At 45.2% G+C, this 18,663-nt stretch overlaps 1 protein-coding gene across 3 annotated transcripts in view; it reads left to right on the forward strand.

Moving 5' to 3' along the window:
• MYO16 (myosin XVI) overlaps nucleotides 1-18,663 on the forward strand; it is a 615,221-nt gene that overhangs the window by 184,574 nt on the left and 411,984 nt on the right. For all 3 annotated transcript variants that reach the window (XM_023253136.2, XM_045055816.1, XM_045055813.1), the window contains exon 3: nucleotides 12,260-12,330. In XM_023253136.2, coding sequence (XP_023108904.2) covers nucleotides 12,260-12,330 — 71 coding nt within the window. The remainder of the gene's footprint in view (nucleotides 1-12,259; nucleotides 12,331-18,663) is intronic.

Here is an 18,663-nt window from a genome sequence, read left to right on the forward strand (position 1 = left end):
GGTTATTTTTGAGACAGAGAGAGACAGAGCATGAACGGGGGAGGGGCAGAGAGAGAGGGAGACACAGAATCCGAAGCAGGCTCCACGCTCTGAGCTGTCAGCACAGAGCCCAATGCAGGGCTCGAAATTACGGACCGTGAGATCATGACCTGAGCCGAAGTCGTACGCTTAACCGACTGAGCCACCCAGGCGCCCCGAAATTTCACTTTTAAAATGAGTTTAAAACTCACGAATATCTGTGAGACCCTTGGAATTCACAAAATACCCTGCACTCAGTGTTGTCTGTCAGTTACCTGGTGAGGAAGACTGGAGGGGAAATAAGAAAGAATAAAAGACTACATCTACCCAACTACCAATAAATCAAGGATTAGCCTAGGATGCTTTCTACCGCTCTCTTCTGTCTGAGTTTATCTTTAGGTCGTGGTCAGTGGCATAAATACTCAGATATTTCTCTGCCCTTTGCCTTATTTTTTTTTCTTTTTTTTAAGATTTAGTTTTTTGAAACTGGCTTGTCATGATTTGTTTTTATTCAAGTAAAAGTAACATACAATGTGATATTAGCTTCAGGTATACAATGTAATGATGCAACGATTCTGTGTGTTACTCCAGGGCTCCTCAGGGGACAGTAGTCTTACTGCCCTTCCCCTATTTTGCTCGCCCCCCCCCCATTCCCCTTTACCTTACTTTTAAAAGAGGGTAAATATTTGTTTTACTTTTCATTTCAAGTAAATCACATTTTAGTAACTTTGAAGGATGTTTTTTATATTATTTTCTGTTGTTTTTTTTTTACTGCCCTAAGAAGTAAAGAGAATTCTAGATTAGTAGCAACGTCAATTGTGTACCTCATGTTTTTACCTTTTTTTTTTTTTTTACCATTTTTTACCATAAGATGTAAAGAGAATTCTAGATTAGTAGCAATGTCAATTATGTACGTCATTTGTTTTACCATTTTTGGAAAATGAATCCTTTTTTTTTAAGCTAAGGCTACTTCTAAAATTTGAACTATAAAGCCCATTTTGAAGTTATGTGTTGTAAATTGACAGAGGATTATAGAGAAAAAATAAAAAGGAAAGCATGTATTTATATTGTGTACATTCTGGATTTACTATACCTCCATCGCAGTCTGAACAAATAGGGTGCAGTTAACTGTGTGTGGTTGTAAAACCGTCACTTTGGGCCTGTTCTGGAATATTCAGAGAGGTAATGATTTAGGATTGGTTTAGGTACAGAGGCCACTCCTCATTCCTGCCAAGCATATAAGCACAGTAATATATGTTGAAATTCTACAGAGCAGGTGAGTTTGATAGAAGCCTTTTTTTTTTTTAATACTTTTTCAGCTCCTTGCCAGTGATGGCCTTGAAGGTGGGGAAGGGAGGAAAGGGGTTACAAGCAACATTTGAAGAGAGAAATGGCAAATCATTTTCCAAAAAGAGTCACCATATCCAGCCAGTGTTCGAGAACTACAAATCCTTCTAATATACAATAATTGCTTGTTTGCCTTCTATCTTCATGTGTTATTGCCCACAACATTATAAACTGTATGAAAGCAGGATTTATTCTATTCTTTTCTCTGCTATACCTCCAACTCCTGAAACAGTGCTTAGCGCATAAAAGACACGCACTGGACATTTGTTGCATTAGTCACAGCTGCACAAGAGGGTTAGGTGGGGCTTTGAATCAGCCTGGCCATGGTGATCTTGGATCTCAGTCTCACAACTTCCAGATTTTAATCAGATCCAGTTTTGACCAAGTTTAGTAGGAAAGCAGAACTCTTAAACTAATTGCAAAGTAAAACAAAAACAAAAAGGAAAAAACAACAACAACAAAAACTCATTGCAAAGTAATACGAAATTAGCCTTAACTACCAGAAGCCCAGTAGGTCAGTATGACTAAGGTGGTCCTCAGTGCACGTGATTGATTTGTCTGTAGTTCTCTTGCTAAGCCTAGAGCCCAAACTCATCCCTGACCACCTGGGTCTCCTCTTCCAGGAGAGTGGCTGGTGGCATTCTTGAATGTCCTGTTGATGCGGGTTGTTGCAGGATTTTTCACCACACTACGCGGGGTTCGTTGTCTCGCCCCTTCGAAGAAGGAAGAGGGGGACACAGAATGAGCATCGGGCAGAAGTTTATTAAAAGTGTAAGATCAGAAGGGAAGAGTAGTAGCAAAGCTCTCTTTCCTGAGAGGGGACATTGGAAAGTGAACGCCAGGACTGTAGGGGAGGGTCCTTGCTTTATAAGGTTCTGGTCACCCCTCCCCCTCCGCCATCCCTTCCCCCTTGGTCCTTTTCAGGCTCTACCCTTACTGGCTGGATCGCTCTAGGTGCTGGGTTGTCCATTCCTGATGGGCTCCTTTCCATTGTAGAAGGGGTGGTCTCTGGCCATACTTAGGTCTTTCATCAAATTCCCGAGGGAACCCTGAGGGAGAGTAGGTGGGGTCTGTTCCATTGTTAAGAGGAACCTTAAGCCTGAGGGGGTTTGCTGTGATCACACACCCCCAGCATTGTTCCCAAATAGGTGTTTTTCCCCACCCAGGGACCTCAGGTCCTAATCTTTCCCTCTCTGCCTACTGGATCCTATCTTCTATCATAGGTAGACCTGATCCAAATCAGAAGCAACCACTTAATGTGTGACTGAGCACCTCTCCTGAATATAGAACCCAAGCAAGTCCTCAAGGCGAGCTTCAGAACCTGCTAGACCCTCTTCAGATCACTGTGGGCTGGGGTGCAAATAGGCCAGCCAGCCCTTTGGATGCTGATTTCCACTGCTTCCCACCCTTCCCAGTATCATAATCATCAAGGTACTTTGACCTTAAAAACATATACATAATTGGGCACTTCCTGATTTTAAGAATCTGGTGACAGAACCGGGGGATTAATTTATTTTTAAGTTCTGGGAGTCGTTCTAAGCATAATGAGGGTTGAGCATCATTGCCCCAGACTTGGACTCCAGCACCACCTGAGGCCTCCCCATTGACTCGGACCTTGACCTCTCAGATCGCCCCCTAAACCAAGATTCAGCTCAGACAGGTTTGGCTAAGTATTCATTTATTGAGAATAAATAGTGTGTTCCCGTGGTTCAAGCAGTGCCAGGGGCCACGTTCTCAATGACCGATTAATGGGAAAGGATCTGCCGTGAGTTCTTAACATTGCCATGAATTCTCTTGTTCCAAGTAAGGTGTTTGGAGGTAATTTTCCAAGATTATAAAATCCTAGCACTTTGTCTCAAAGTGAATTTAGGTGGCCATCTGCACCAGAATCTCCTGGAGTGTGTGTTTGAAATGCAGAGTTTTGGATCCCATCCCTGGATGCCTGAATCAGTATCTGGACGTAGGACTAGGGCGTGATTCTGAAGGGTTGGGGAGAAATAGCCTTAAGTCTTTCTGGGGGGAGAAAAGTGTTAACTTTATCAATGGGCTATTGCCCTCCAGAGGTCACAGCACCTGAACAGATGGACAGAATGCCTGTGGTACTACAATTTCATGGTAGACGTTGACAGAGAAGAAGTGATAATGAAAAGTAGGTTGAGAATCACTGAACTAGAAAAATCTATATAAAAAAAAAAAAGTCATTGTTAGACATCCTAAAATTTGAGTTCTACTTAGGGCGGGGAATCCTTCCTGCTGTGCAAGTACACATGCCTGTGGTGTTAATAACCTAATCTCTATGTTCCTGCTTTCTGCTTCCCTTCCTTGTTGACATATTGATAAGATAAGCCTTTTAAAGCATTTCTTAGAAGACTATCGATTGTTATGAAAATTCTCACATCTACCTTTTTGGAAGTCTTTAAAATTTATTTTTTAATTTTTTTTAATGTTTATTTATTTTTGAGACAGGGACAGACAGAACATGAGCGGGGGAGGGGCAGAGACAGAGAGGGAGACACAGAATCCAAAGCAGGTTCCAGGCTCCGAGCCATCAGCACAGAGCCCGATGTGGGGCTTGAACTCACAGACCGCGAGATGATGACCTGAGCCGATGTCTGACGCTCAACCGATGGAGCCATCCAGGCTCCCCAACCTTTTTGGAAGTCTTCAATTGATGTTTCTACCATCCTTTCAGGGGCAAAAGGACCCTGCCTTGATTTTTTGTGGTCATTCTTTGTAACTTTTTATTTAGAAATTAAATTAAACTCGCAGAAGAGTTGAGCAAATAAATCAAAAACTCCTGTACACCTCCCCACCCCCCAACCAAGCCTGCCATTTGCTGACATTTTATCACCTAAGAGTTGTCTTTTCCTCTCTCTAGAAAATGCCTTCACCGGACTTCCAACTAGAACCTCAGATTATGGTGTGTTTCATTTATCCTTCCCTCTGTTGATTTAAAAAAAAAATTAAATGATATTTATTTTTGAAAGACAGAGCACGAGCAGGGGAGGGGCAGAGAGATAGGGAGACACAGAATCAGAAGCAGGCTCCAGGCTCCTAGCTGTCACCACAGAGCCTGACGTGGGCCTTGAACCCACAAACTGTGAGATCATGACCTGAGCTGAAGTCAGACGCTCAACCCACTGAGCCACCCAGGCATTGATTTTACACATAAAATCTTTGTGAGTGTAGACCTGCTCTCATCATGAAAATCACATGAGCATTGATTGCTGCTGTAGTGAGGTATCCATATCAGTTCACAGGATCCCCAAAGCAGTTACTGTCCCCAGTTGCTGTCCAGTAACCATCGTAAATGTGCTGTGTGGCATCCACCCAGATAAGTCACAGTAATAGCTGGAGACTCGGAACAAGTGCTAATTACCAGCTGAACTCTTGGGTTTGGGGATTGTTGGTGATGGTGGGGACGTGGAGTGGGGACAGCCTATGCATATTCAAGTAAAGCTCCTTAGCAAAATTTTATGATGTCTTTTCATCCATTTTTTACCCCTATGGCTGAAGATTTAAAGACCGAATGTGTCTTTTTAAATATCAAATCATGCCCCGCACACAGACATCTCGGCGGAGCTCTGTGGCAGCTTGATGGCGAAGCCACAAATATACAATAAATGCTGAATCAGTTCCAAGCGGCGACACTATAAAAGGAAGCCTCAGCTTCATTATTCTGTTTGGTCCCCAGATGGCTGTTTTTCCTCAGGCTGTTTTCCTGCGGATTTTATTGTCACAGAAAGACACTGCCATTTCACTCGACTGGCGATTGGAGTCTCGTTATTACGAGGCTGCCGTGAACGTGTACCTTTTGGGAGAAAGTACTTTAGCCTACGTTTGGAAGGTTTACCCAAAAGGAGTGATTGGAGGGCCTGAAAATGGATTTTGACTCGTGTCTTGGTTTTGGAATTTCTCTATCCTGCTGCTGCTCTTGGCCTGTCAGACCCCAAGTACTTAGAAAAGTGCTCCGCTATGTTGGCATTGGAAACATGGACCCTCTCCTCTTTGGAAATTCTTTGTGATGAAATAATCAGGCTGCAAGTGGCATTTTCTTCATTATATCTTAGCATCTAAGTTCTTTACAATGTCTGGTTTTAACCCTTCGCAGAGACCTAGAATTTAGCTCACTCTACCGTTTGTGTGTGTGTGTGTTTATATGAAAACATGTTTATTTTGTCAATAGCTGAGTCCCCACCTTGGTCTCCACGGGCAACCCGCTTAGCGTGCAGTCCGTGGTTTGAATTCAGGGCTGTAAATCAGCCCTTTGGGACAATAGCTCAAATTCTATGCAGGGAGAAAAACCATGCTCAAATGGTCCCCACCTCTTTTCTCCGTAGGCTGATGTGTGGCCCAAACGAGAGGGGTGGGACTTCCTTGTCTGTCACTGTGGCACAAAGTTCTGGAGCTCGTGGGTGTTGTGCCTGCCTCATCCTGGACCTTCTTGGCCCCCCTCCTTCTCGACCTCGGGCTTCCCCCACCCCGTGGTGGGCTGAGTTTACCTTCCTAGCCCCTGAGAGCCCACTGTTAAATTTTCAGGAATTTGCCAGTTGGTTGTACAGCAGGGAAACAAAGCCTATAGAAAAGTGAAAGCATACAAACTTACAGTTAGGTAGATGGCAATAAAACCAAGGGTAACACGCAACACTCATCACTTCCTAACTAGTTCACTTAGGCCCTCGAAGTCACGTTTGTGTCTTGCGGTGAGTGCTGGAAGTGCCCCCCAATCATGTGCTGTCTCATGTGTCACATCGTTTTCCAACCCTGGGTTCGGTGACTTCTTGTTGGGGGCCTGAGATGAGAGAATTACACCACGAAAGTCGGCGTCATTTACTGTCTTACTGATCGTCTAGAATTAAGAAGTTTTGGAGGATGTGTTCATTCAGGGCTACACTTACAAATACATTATGTCAGGGGCACCCAGGTGGCTCAGTCAGTTAAGCGTCTGACTTCGGCTCAGGTCATGATCTCATGATTCATGAGTTTGAGCCCCGCGTTGGTCTCTGTGCTGACAGCTCAGAGCCTGGAGCCTGCTTTGGATTCTGTGTCTCCCTCTCTCTCTGCCCATCTACTGCTCATGCTCTATTTCTGTGTCTCTCAAAAATAAAAATTAAAAAATTAAAAATAAATGTGTTATGTCAGCACCGAAAATGTGACAAAATATGATACATTGTCTAAAAACCCTGGTCTTACTTCCACAGATGTTTCTCAGGTCCTTGATAAGTGAGTGACATCTGACATACTTCAGGGGAGTCAGCGAACTTTCTGGAAAGGGCCAGATAGAAAATATGTCAGACTTTACAGGCCACATAAAGTCTATGTTGCCCAGTCTTCTTGGATTTTTTGGTTGTTTTTTTTATTTTTTATTTCTTTTCTTATGTATGCCTTGAAAATGTAAAAATCATTTTTAATTCAAAGTCTTACAAAATCTACAGCTGGATTTGGCCTGCCAGCCATAGCTTTACACCCCACCCCCCACCCCCAGCTCTACTCACCAGTGTCAGTGAGAATATCTACCCAAATGTCAAGGTCATATGCACTAATTATAGCCACAGACTGGCTGTGGATATAACAGTTCAACAAAAAGCATGAAAATTATTCTGTGAGACCAATTGGCTATATGGCATTTATAACATTCAGCGTTGTATATTTAATTATTTCGGGGCGCCTGGGTGGCGCAGTCGGTTAAGCGTCCGACTTCAGCCAGGTCACGATCTCGCGGTCCGGGAGTTCGAGCCCCGCGTCGGGCTCTGGGCTGATGGCTCAGAGCCTGGAGCCTGTTTCCGATTCTGTGTCTCCCTCTCTCTCTGCCCCTCTCCCGTTCATGCTCTGTCTCTCTCTGTCCCAAAAATAAATAAACGTTGAAAAAAAAAATTATTTCTAAGTTGTGGGTTACACAGCCTTTGTATCAGTAAAATGTGTAGTAAACACATAAAGGCATATCTGTCTGTCCAGCTTTCCATCCCTCCTTCCCTCCATCCATCCCTCCCTCCATCACTCTATCCATCCTTCCCTCCCTTCATCCATCCATCCCTGCATCCACCCACCCATTCCTCCCTGCCTCCCTCCCTCCCTCCCTCCATCCCTGCATCCACCCAGATCTCCATCCCCATCCATCCCAGTACGCCGGTGCGGCTCCCCCTGCCTCTTGATTACTCATCCATGTTCTGCACCCTACAGACTGCTCTCCCTGGTTGTGGTGTCAGTGCTCCATAGACACCCCCCCCATGCCATGTAGCTCAGACTCCCGCTGTGTCCCCGCCTGCCTAGTGTGTTCTTTATCTTCCATAACAAAGCTGTGCACGCTCACTGCTGTGACTGCCACCCCACTGCCTGATCGTGAATCCGCTTTCAGAATTCATCTATTTTTTAAAACGGTTATTTTTGAGAGAGAGAGGGAGCCAGAGAGAAAGTGTGAGTGTGAGTGGGGCGGGAGGGGGGTGGGTCACAGGATCTGAAGCTGGCCCTGCGCTGACAGCACAGAGCCCGATGTGGGGCTTGAACTCATGAACCATGAGATCATGACCTGAGCCGAAGTAGGATGCTTAACCGACTGAGCCACTTAGGCACCCTGCATTCAGTACTTACACAGAGGGTGGGAGCAAGAGACCCCTTCAGGCCTTTGTGTTTCCCTCCAGCAGCCGCTGTAACAGACATGCTGTAGACCAGGGCCTTAAACAACAGACACTTATTCCTCGCGGTTCTGGAGGCCAGAAAGTCCAAGATCAAGGTGCCAGCAGATGTGGCCGCTGCTGAGGGCTGCTTCCTCATTTATGGATGGCCTCCTTCTCACTGTGTCCCCACAGGACAGAGAGGGTGAGCTGTGGTCTCTTCGTACCCGAATAAGGGCACTAATCCCACCAGGAGGTCTTGGTCCTCATTACCTCCCTCATTCCCATCTAATCAGCCCCCGGCAGCCCCCTTCCTGATCTGGTCACCTTGGGGGCTGCGGCTTCAACACAGGAATTCGGGAAGCACACACACATTCAGCCCATATTATGCTTAGCTCATGAATCTTTTCAAATCCTTTGCTTGAAACCCTGTCATCTACTTTGTTGCCCACAAACTGGTGTCTGAATCCTGTAGGGTCTCCTGCCTTATCCTTTTCACCCCTTTCATGGTTGGCACATAACACACGCATCCTCTGGGTGAATGCTGCAAGGTTGGGGTTCTTTATGTCCTACGCTTACATTCGACGTTTAAAAATCAGAAGGTTTTGAGAAAATTGAGAACAAACCTTAAGTTATGGATTCTAAAGTCTGTTATTATGGGGTTTTGTGACTTAGAATAATTATACTAATAGGAATCCTTTGGAGATCGGTACCCAGTGCCGGGGGCACAATGAATATGCCGTACTGTCGTCCTCTTTCCGTTCTCTCAGGGCCCCCATGACCTGAGTCCAGTGACTGTCCGTTATTTTGATCTGACAGAACACGGAGGCACAGAGGATTCAGTCGCTCTCCCATTGGGGCCAAGCCCCAGAGCCAAGCCTGTGGAACCCCAAGGCCAGGGTGTCACCGGCTCCTATTATGTGTAACTCACTACACATCTGCAAGGTGGATTCGATTCAAGAAATCTAATGGCGTTTTACACATGTCATAAGTGATATAATCTGCCTCCTACTGTATTTGTAGTTCAAGAGCTTGGCTGTAGAAGCTGTAAACGCACTCTATAGATATTAGTTAATTCAAGATGAATATGTACATTTGTTAAAAAAATAAACATTCAGGGAAAAGTGCTATTCATCTTCTGAGGAAAGCATTGATACACATGTTGAATTCACTTTCTGTTGTCGGCAATGGACTTTTCTTTTTTCTTTTTTTTTTTTTAATTTTTTTTTCAACATTTATTTATTTTTGGGACAGAGAGAGACAGAGCATGAACGGGGGAGGGGCAGAGAGTGAGGGAGACACAGAATCGGAAACAGGCCCCAGGCTCTGAGCCATCAGCCCAGAGCCTGACGCGGGGCTCGAACTGCTGGACCGCGAGATCGTGACCTGGCTGAAGTCGGACGCTTAACCGACTGCGCCACCCAGGCGCCCCGGCAATGGACTTTTCAAAATTAAGGGTAAGAAGGGGCGCTGGGGTGGCTCCGTCGGTTAAGTGTCTGACCCTTGATTTCGGCTCAGGTCATGATCTCACGATTCCTGAGTTCAAGGAACATCGGGCTCTGCGCTGATGGTACAGAACAGAGCCTGCTTGGGATCCTCTCTCTCTGCCTCTCCCCTATTCATCCATTCATTCATTCATTCTCTCTCTCTCTTTCTCAAAAGTAAATAAATTAACATTTAAAAATACTTAAAAATTAAGGGTAAGAAGATGTGAGGGAACAGAAAGTGTGTCCGTTTACAATTCGTGTGCACAGAGAGAGCCAGGAACAGGGGGGCAAAAGGACATCTGTTGTGCCATGCGGGACCGCTCTGAGAAATACAGAGAGGACAGGAAAGGCAATACCTTCCTAGATGTTGTCCTGATGGCCGAGGGGCAGGATGCCCAAGGAAGTAGATGGATGCCCCACGTGCTGTCAGGTTACTCTCGATCCTGTGAGACAGCCATCTTGGGCAAGTTGTGTTGTAACAAACTACCCACATTTGGAGAATTTGTCTTACGAGGAGAATTAAATTCTTCACTGGAGAAAGAGCATCCCAAGAGGAAGCCATTTGGAAGATGAACAGGTGTGGATGCTCTCCTACTAAGGATGCTGTCAGGGTGCAGACGGGCGTGAACAGGTACAGATCCAAGAAGCCACATGTGACCGCTGTGGACCGAGCACAGGAATGTGTCTGAGTTCCCTGGGAAGAGACATTTGGACAAAGGCACTCTGATTTCAGGAAGGGCTGTCTGGAGGGCACGCGGGGCTGGGTGTGGATGGCCTCTGCTGTCACCACCTTACCCTCATTTTGGACAGGCTGTTCTGCTTCCCTGTTCACCTCCAGGGCACATGCCATCAAAGGGATGGCCTTTCTGGAGAGGGGACTGCTGGAGTAACCGTGTCCGCCAGGACCCGTGGCGCCGCTTCTGACGTGCAGTCAGCTTTGGGGAAGATGGGGACACACTGGGGATTGGAACACATAAAAGAATTGGGGTGCCATAGCAAAGAAGGTACATGCAGGTAGCACTCCAGACTGCCAAGAACCTTCATGGAAAGAGTGTGTTCAGTGAGGCACGAGTTTGAATCTGAGCCATTTCATTCAGTTCTATGTTACAATAGAAAAAAAAGAGTCACTGTTGCTTTAATTATAGTTTTTGTGGAAAATGCACTAACGGCTTTTTATTGAGACTGTGATATTGCTGTTAACTGTGGAAACCACGAGAGTGCTTTGGGGAGCTGATGAGCCTTTCTGCGAGGCTGGCCCTGGAGCCAGTGGAAGAAGCAGAGGTCTCCTTATGCCCGGGGCGTTCCTTGTACTAATGAATTCACCTTTGCTGTTAAATGGAAACACAGGTCACCTTCCAACTGTGCATTTAGTGTGATAATTGGTATATGTTTTGACCTATTTGGCATTATTCTTTTTTAATTTTTTTAATGTTTTATTTTTGAGAGAGAGAGAGACAGAGTGCGAGCAGGGGAGAGGCAGAGAGAGAGGGAGACACAGAATCCAAAGCAGGCTCCAGGCTCTGAGCTGTCAGCACAGAGCCCGACGTGGGGCTCGAACCCACAGACCACAAGATCATGACCTGAGCCGAAGCCCGACGCTTAACTGACTGAGCCACCCAGGCACCCCCGGCATTAGTAATTTAGATAGAAATGGCCTTGTCCCATAGTGCTTCTTGGAATGATGGGTACACTACTGTCACATGAAAGGAGGTTTAACATGCAAAGTATAAGCTTTGTTTTAAACCAATGGGTCCTAACGAGATTAAAAAATAAAGTTAACTGAACCAATGCCTACATGAGCCTAGTGAAGTAATTTCTTTTTATTATTTGGCCCTACAGAGGGTATCCAGACTGGACACTTTGAAACAATAAAATGCAAAAGTGTTTTCCTCTTTCTGGAAAACAGTATGGAGGTTCCTCAAAAAATTAAAAAAAAAAAACTACCGTATGACCCAGCAGTTGCACTACTAGGTATTTATCCAAAGGATACAGGAGTGTTGATTCAAAGAGGCACATGTACCCCAATGTTCATAGCAGCACTATCAACAATAGCCAAAGTACGGAAAGAGCCCAGATGTCCATCCCCTGGTGAATACATAAAGAAGATGTGGTATATATATGCCATGGAGTATTACTTGGCGGTTGAAAAGAATGAAATCTTGCCATCTGCAACAACATGGATGGAACTCGAATGTATTGTGCTGAATGAAATGTCAGTCAGAGAAAGATAAATATCATGTGATTTCACTCATATGTGGAATTCAAGCAACACAACAGATGAATTCAGGGGAAGGGAAGGAAAAATAAGATAAAAACAGAGAAGGAGGCAAACCATAAGAGACTCTTAAACACAGAGAACAAACTGAGGGTTGCTGGAAGGGGTGGGGGGGTGGGCTAGATGGGTGACGGGCCCTGAGGAGGGCACCTGTTGGCATGAGCCCTGGGTGTCGTATGGAAGTGATGAATCACGGGGTTCTGCTCCTGAAACCAAGACTACTCTGTATGTTGACTAACTTGAATTGAAGTAAATACGATTTTTTTTAAAGTGTTCCTTTTTCTGAATAATTTGCACAGCTGTGATAGGAAATTATATGGACAAATAGAGGATTAAGTTTGAATGTGCAGATAGATGCCCTCAGCCCTACATACACGAAGCTGAGGTCAGATGGCGATCAATGTGTCTTTCGCTTTTGTGACTGTTTGCAGTTTAGAGCTGAATGAACCGCTACAGGTTTTGTATTCACGGGGTGGATAAAAGACGTGCTCTAACCTCCTTCTCCTCTTTCCGTCCTGCAGCGCTCCGGCTCCTGAAGGAGGGCGCGGATCCGCACACCCCCGTTTCCTCAGGAGGGTCCCTGCTCCATCTGGTGAGAACCGTATGGCCTGGGCAGGCCTGGGGGGATGCCGGGGGGAGAATCAGTCCTGGGTTCCAAACTCAGTTGCCAAATGTACACGTGCCAGAGGCTGGTCAACACATGATGTTTCCAAATGATCAGGCTCAGATATTGACCTGCAGTGTTTACTTCTGCACTGACGTTTGTAATTAATCTTTGATACATGGAGTCAGAACTCCTGCCCTCAAGAAGATGCTGTAGAAAAAGAAGTAGATGGTATTGTATCCATTGGAGACTCCTAGGCAATCATTCTCTTGCTTCTACAAGTTGCTTTTATTGCTGCCGTGAACTTTCTCGATACTCTGCTGGTGACCAGGTTCACATAAATGTGAATAAAGCTTACCTACATTCCTTTGGGGACCAAGCAGTGAATAAGTCAATCAACAAATAAATAATTGTATGAACACAAGAATATTAGGTTCCTGTGCAAGAAATTGTTACTGATTCAGGTCAAAATTAAGTGAAAGGTTTCAATTCACTGGTCTTCAAGACTTCATTTTGGAAAATATCAAAATTGACATAATGTGAAAAACCTCACGTAGGATCATCTACCAAGGTCAGAGATCAGCTGTATTTCTTCGCGGTACTGTGAACTATGTGAAAGAAGGCGATACATCAAACAGCCGGAAGCTTCAGGACTCAGCACGGGTTCTCAGCCCTGACTGCACGTTAGAATCACCCGGGAGCTGTAAAAGACCATCACCCGCCTCCCAACCGTAGCCCCATGTCTGGAGATTCTGACTTAATTTTTCTGGGATGTAGCCATTCTGGGCTCCCCCGGCTGATTCTAATTTACAGCCTAGGTTGAGAACCGGTGCATAGAAGAGAAACTTGTACCCACAGAAGACTCAGGATATCTGGGACACAGACAATCCTCTTATGCACTCAGCAGCATGGAAAAATAACTCAGACTGTTGATAGGTGACAGTCTGTAGAAGAAATATAAACTGTTTCTCTCCAGCGTTGGTTGAGACAGATGTCTAGATTACTTTTTCCTTCTCTGCAGTGTTTTGGTCTTGAAATCTCTCCATTTTACACTCAGATCATTACGTGGCTTGTGTGATGTTTCTGTGGGGCCCTGCCTCATTAATCCCTGGGTCCCGGGTCTGATGGTGATGATAATCCTAGGCCAGGGACGTGCTGCTAACAGCTTTCTGTAGACAAGCATCCTCCCCTTGGCCGATACGATTATCTCTCTACCAGGAGGTGCAGTGATCAGCATGTTCAAAAAAGACCAGGCCAGGCTCTACGCTCTTTCCTCAGGAGTGCCTACCCCTGTCTCTATGTCCCCCATCAAAAGAGGATTGGGAGAGGATTAGATCCCAGGCCAGATGCCTCTGGTCTTTTCCTCTCCTATGTAACTTTATGTACACTTACTCCTTTTATTAAATTTGAGGAGATGCCGAAGCTCACGGAGACTCATTTTTCCCATCTGTGAAATGGACATATTATCTGGGCTCTTGTGCTCAGAGTATTTGTTGTGATGTGTACCTACCGCTGCATGCGTCGTGATGATCAGATAGATACGAAAATAACTTTTAAGCCACGACGTGCCTCTGATATGTTAGATATTGATCAACATATACATTATATTGTATTATTTATGATGCATTTTCATATGAATTAATTTTTCATTCTCAGTGTGGTTGAGAATATGCCTCTATTACCTTCCTAGTTGGAATGAGAAAACAGGAGAATGAAACACTTTGGCCAGGGTCACATAGTAGCAGACAGTACAGAGCTTTCCCTCTGGCCTCTGAGGACAAATACAACATTCTTGTCGTGTGTTTTCCAATAACACCTGCAAGCTGTTCGTTTGAGTTTTCAGAGAACACACCATTATTCTAATCCGAGTGCTGGAAGACCTGTTCTGCGAACAAATCACGTCAATGCATTGTTAATATTGCCAAGAATGCATTATTACTGAGTGTGTGTCTTTGTGAGAGAGAGAAAGAAACAGCCACTTCTTTATATATGTTATGCACTTGAGGGTAACGAGCCCATGAAAGTGCATCCTAGCCTTCGGCAAATCAGCGGTTGCTTTCTGGACATCTGACACACAGCCAGATGCCATTGTCTCCCTTCCCCCGGACCACGGCCACCCTCTCTTAAACCATCATCCCTTCCCTGGGTAGGGAGCATCATCTCTCCTCTCCCCAACCCTCCTCGCCTACCCTGAAGTCCGTTCCCATGCAGAAGCCCAATCAGCGTCACTCATCCATCCGAATATCCCAGACGCTTTCCTTCTCGCTCCAAGAAAAACCCAAAGTCCTACATAGAGCCATCCCGTGACCTGCTCCGCTGTGGCCCCGCCCCAGCTACTCCCCTCTTGTTCCCGTAGCTCCTTGCTGTGCCCACCATGTTCACAGGTGCTCCCTGCCCCAGTCCTTTCCACCTGGAACATTGCTCCGCAGGTGTCCACGCAGCCCATGCCTTCATTTGCTTGGGTCTCTATTCAGAAGTCCTCTAACACAACAGGCTCCCCTGGCTTGCCCTGGAGGATGTAGCAGCCTGCTGTCATGACTCCACGACCAACTTGACTTTCAGCTGGCTGCTGGTTTCTTTCTGGTGCCACCAAACAGACTACGGACCCGACGATTACGTTCTGTTTATTAGACTGTGTGCTCCCTGAGAGCAGGCACTGGGCATATTCTCCTCAGCCTATTTTATCTGCCGGGCCTGGGGGGTGCCCAGCATGCAGACGATGCTCAGCAGGTTTGTTGAGTAGGAAAGTTGGTGCGTTAACTACTTAATTAATAACCGATGCTGTGATAGGTATTAGGGGTGCGAAGGTTCAGAACACATTCTGTGCCCATATGGAGTTTAGTTTTCTGAGGGAGAGAGAAAAAACAAACACCAATTGGAGAAGACCCAGAATACGGGTAAGCAGAAAACAGTGAAAGAGAAAGATAAGGAGGCCACGCCTGCCTGGGGAGAACATTCTGACATCTTTGTCCACCCTCCTGATCAGACTTAATTACCCTTTTATCGAAGATCTCCTAGCGCACCATCCTGGCTTCTAGCGATCTTGTCACGATGGGTTCTCATTAATGGATGATATGCCTTTTCTCTCTGCTAGCCTGAATTTTCAAAACCTGTGACTGTCTTAGATACTTTCATGTCCTTGGCATGTAATGTATAGGAAATACTCAATCCATTATCCATGAATGAACGAATGCATGCATGCATGCATGCCTGGGCTCCAAGGACGTGAGGATCTCTTTGGCTAACGTGAAATTAGTTATTTGAGGCCCAGGTCACAGAGTATAAAGATTCAGAAATGGTGGAATCAGAAGGAAAAAAGAAAGGAGAGGATTAAAGCGATAAGATAGAGGGAAATGCTGCATCAACTTCACACTCAGTGCACGTATGTAGCGTTTCTCTACCGGGAGGCAGGGCTGTGAGCCTCAGATAAAGGGCAGGCGCAAGAGGAGTGCGCATGAGAAAGCCCGGTGACAGCTAACCGGCTACGGGCATGGTGCTGAGTCCCCTTTTGCTGGGGTTCCCGAGTAAATAAAAGCAAATGAAAAATTGCAGGTTGCCAGAGGGAGAAAATTACAGGGTTTCAACGTGCCGTAGGTATTGAAAAAGGCAATTTAGGCATCTGAAATGTCAACCGAGCCTGTCTGCTGTTCGCCCCACCTTGGGGGCATCCTGCGTTAGGAAGCCTGATGTGTTATCAGCACCGAAGCTCTAATTATAGATGCTCAGATCAACGTCTTTGGGGAAAAAAGGCAGCATATGTTTGTGTGGGCCACCGAGAATAAGCTGCGGAGATTGTTGAGATTTCCGGAGTTTCGTTCGTTTAACTTAGTTAACGCTGAGTGAACTCATTCCAAGTGTAGATTTCGGTACATTTCTCTCAGAAGTGCCAGGACAATTTTGATGTTGGAGATGAACAAATGCCATTGGATTACAGGTAGATATTTGCGAAGAAGGTTTTAGTGTATTTTATCGTATAAAATCTTTAGTTCTATCTAATTTTCACACTTTCCACCAATGCCTCCCATTAGCTTGTTTACCTGCCCTTCATTAAATAATTCACGTATCAAACATATGGCAGGTGTCAACTCCTGTGAGAGACAGGGGGGAGATATTGACAGCAGGTAACTGTATCTGCACCCCAGGCATTTCGTCTTGGGAGGGCAAATAGACGAAAACTCAGATTTAACTCCTGAGTGGCTCAGTCGCTTAAACGTCTGACTCCTGATTTCGGCTCAGGGTCATGGTCTCAGAGTTTGTGAATTCGACTCCCACATTGGTCTCTGTGCTGACGGTTCAGAGTCTGCTTGGGATTCTCTCTCTCCCTCTCTCTCTGCCCCTCCCCTGCTCATACTCTCTCTCACTCAAAATAAGTAAATAAACTTGAAAAAATAAATTATGATATTTATGGATTCGGAAACAGAATCACATAGGTTTTGCTAAAATACTGTCCAGGGTTTTATGTTCTGACCGCTAATAAATGAGCTCTTGAGAAGGAGCTCGTGATGGTAACCAAACCCTCTTGAATGGGGTATGAAATCCAAATTCTTTTAATGTGACAGCAGCAGACCCCAGTGAAGCTTAAGTGAAATACGTTAGAAATGGGCAATACTTTCTTTGACCTGGTGGATTCTAGTTTGACATAAAGACAGGTCTTTGCATGGTGGACATCAGGTAGCTATCAAAAATACTGAGCCGCAGCAGATACGGGAATCTGTTCACGACATATTGGTAAATACCAAAAGTAGGTTAGAGTGTAGTATATTTAGTACAGTCAGGTAGATAGATGAGACGAGGGAAAGAGAGAAACTTTTTCAAAAGCAGAGAAAATCTTGATGGCTAGAGAAAAATTTTTAACAGTGACTCAGGCTGGGGAAAGGAGACAAAGTCTGTTCATTTTTACTCTGTCTTTTTACATATTGCTCGATCATTTACAATAATCAGCATGTATCTTTCACATAATAGAAGAAATTAATCAAAGTGGTTACGGCTGCGTTTTTATTAGAAGCTTAAATTTTAATCACTTCCTGCTCTTACGAGAAAGTCTGGTGTCTGAATTGGCTGTTCATTGGACTTCACTATACACGTCTTTCAAGTTTCAGGAGCTGGGAGAAGCAGTAGTAATTAGAAAATAACCACAGTAGCAGCTTTTCAACATCTTAGTATCTTTTAAATTGAGGAGAAAATAGTGTATTTTGAAAAGAGTCACAGGCCAGCTGTTGTTGGTCTTTTCCTCTCATATGTAACTTCATGTACACTTATTCCTTTCATTAAATTTGAGGAGATGCTGAAGCTCACGGAGACTCATTTTTTCCATCTGTGAAATGGGCATATTATCTGGGCTCTTGTGCTCAGAGTATTTGTTGTGATGTGTATATTAGGACTGTGGAGGAAACGTCTAAAGCAAGATTTCATTTTATTTTAAAGTTTATTTACTTATTTTGAGAGGGTGGTGCAGAGAGAGAGAGGGAGAGAGAGAGAATTTCAGGCAGGCTCCGCACTGTCAGCACAGAGCCCGGTGCAGGGCTCGATCTCATGAACCCTGAGATTGTGACCTGAGCCAAATTCCAGAGTCAGACGCTTAACCCGCTGAGACACCCAGGCACCCCAAGAAAGATTTTATTTTAAAACTGATTTAGGTATTAAAGAACAAACATGGTGGATAGATATGTGGAAGTTGTCTACACTTTCCCTGCCCACCCACTCCGGAGCGTCTGGGCATCCACCAGGTTACTCTACCCTCCTTTGCTTTCCTGGAAGGTATAAGGGGAAAGCTGTAAGGCCGAGTGCTGGCAAGAAATGAATCATAGCAGAAGAAAATGTGCCCTCTCCAGGGACTGTCCCTGGGAGTTTCTTGGGTGATGGGGAACAGGGGACATTGATACAGGATGGTACACCAGGAAGCAGAGGCGATTGAATGAGCAAGATGGACCCAAGTGATCATGTCATTGAGGAGGAGAGCCCAACCATTCTGCAGTCTGAGGACGATGCTAGAAAGTGCTAGAAGTAGAGTTTCTGTTGCCTGGAAACCATGACTCCTTTAAATTTTTCCAAGGATGTAATTAATTCAATTTTTTTTAAAGTTTTACTTATTTTTCAACGTTTATTTATTTTTGGGGGGACAGAGAGAGACAGAGAATGAACGGGGGAGGGGCAGAGAGAGAGGGAGACACAGAATCGGAAACAGGCTCCAGGCTCTGAGCCATCAGCCCAGAGCCTGACGCGGGGCTCGAACTCACGGACCGTGAGATCGTGACCTGGCTGAAGTCGGACGCTTAACCGACTGCGCCACCCAGGTGCCCCAAAGTTTTACTTATTTTTGAG

Source organism: Felis catus, chromosome A1 (genome assembly GCF_018350175.1).
Source record: "Felis catus isolate Fca126 chromosome A1, F.catus_Fca126_mat1.0, whole genome shotgun sequence".
Classification (NCBI taxonomy): domain Eukaryota; kingdom Metazoa; phylum Chordata; class Mammalia; order Carnivora; family Felidae; genus Felis; species Felis catus.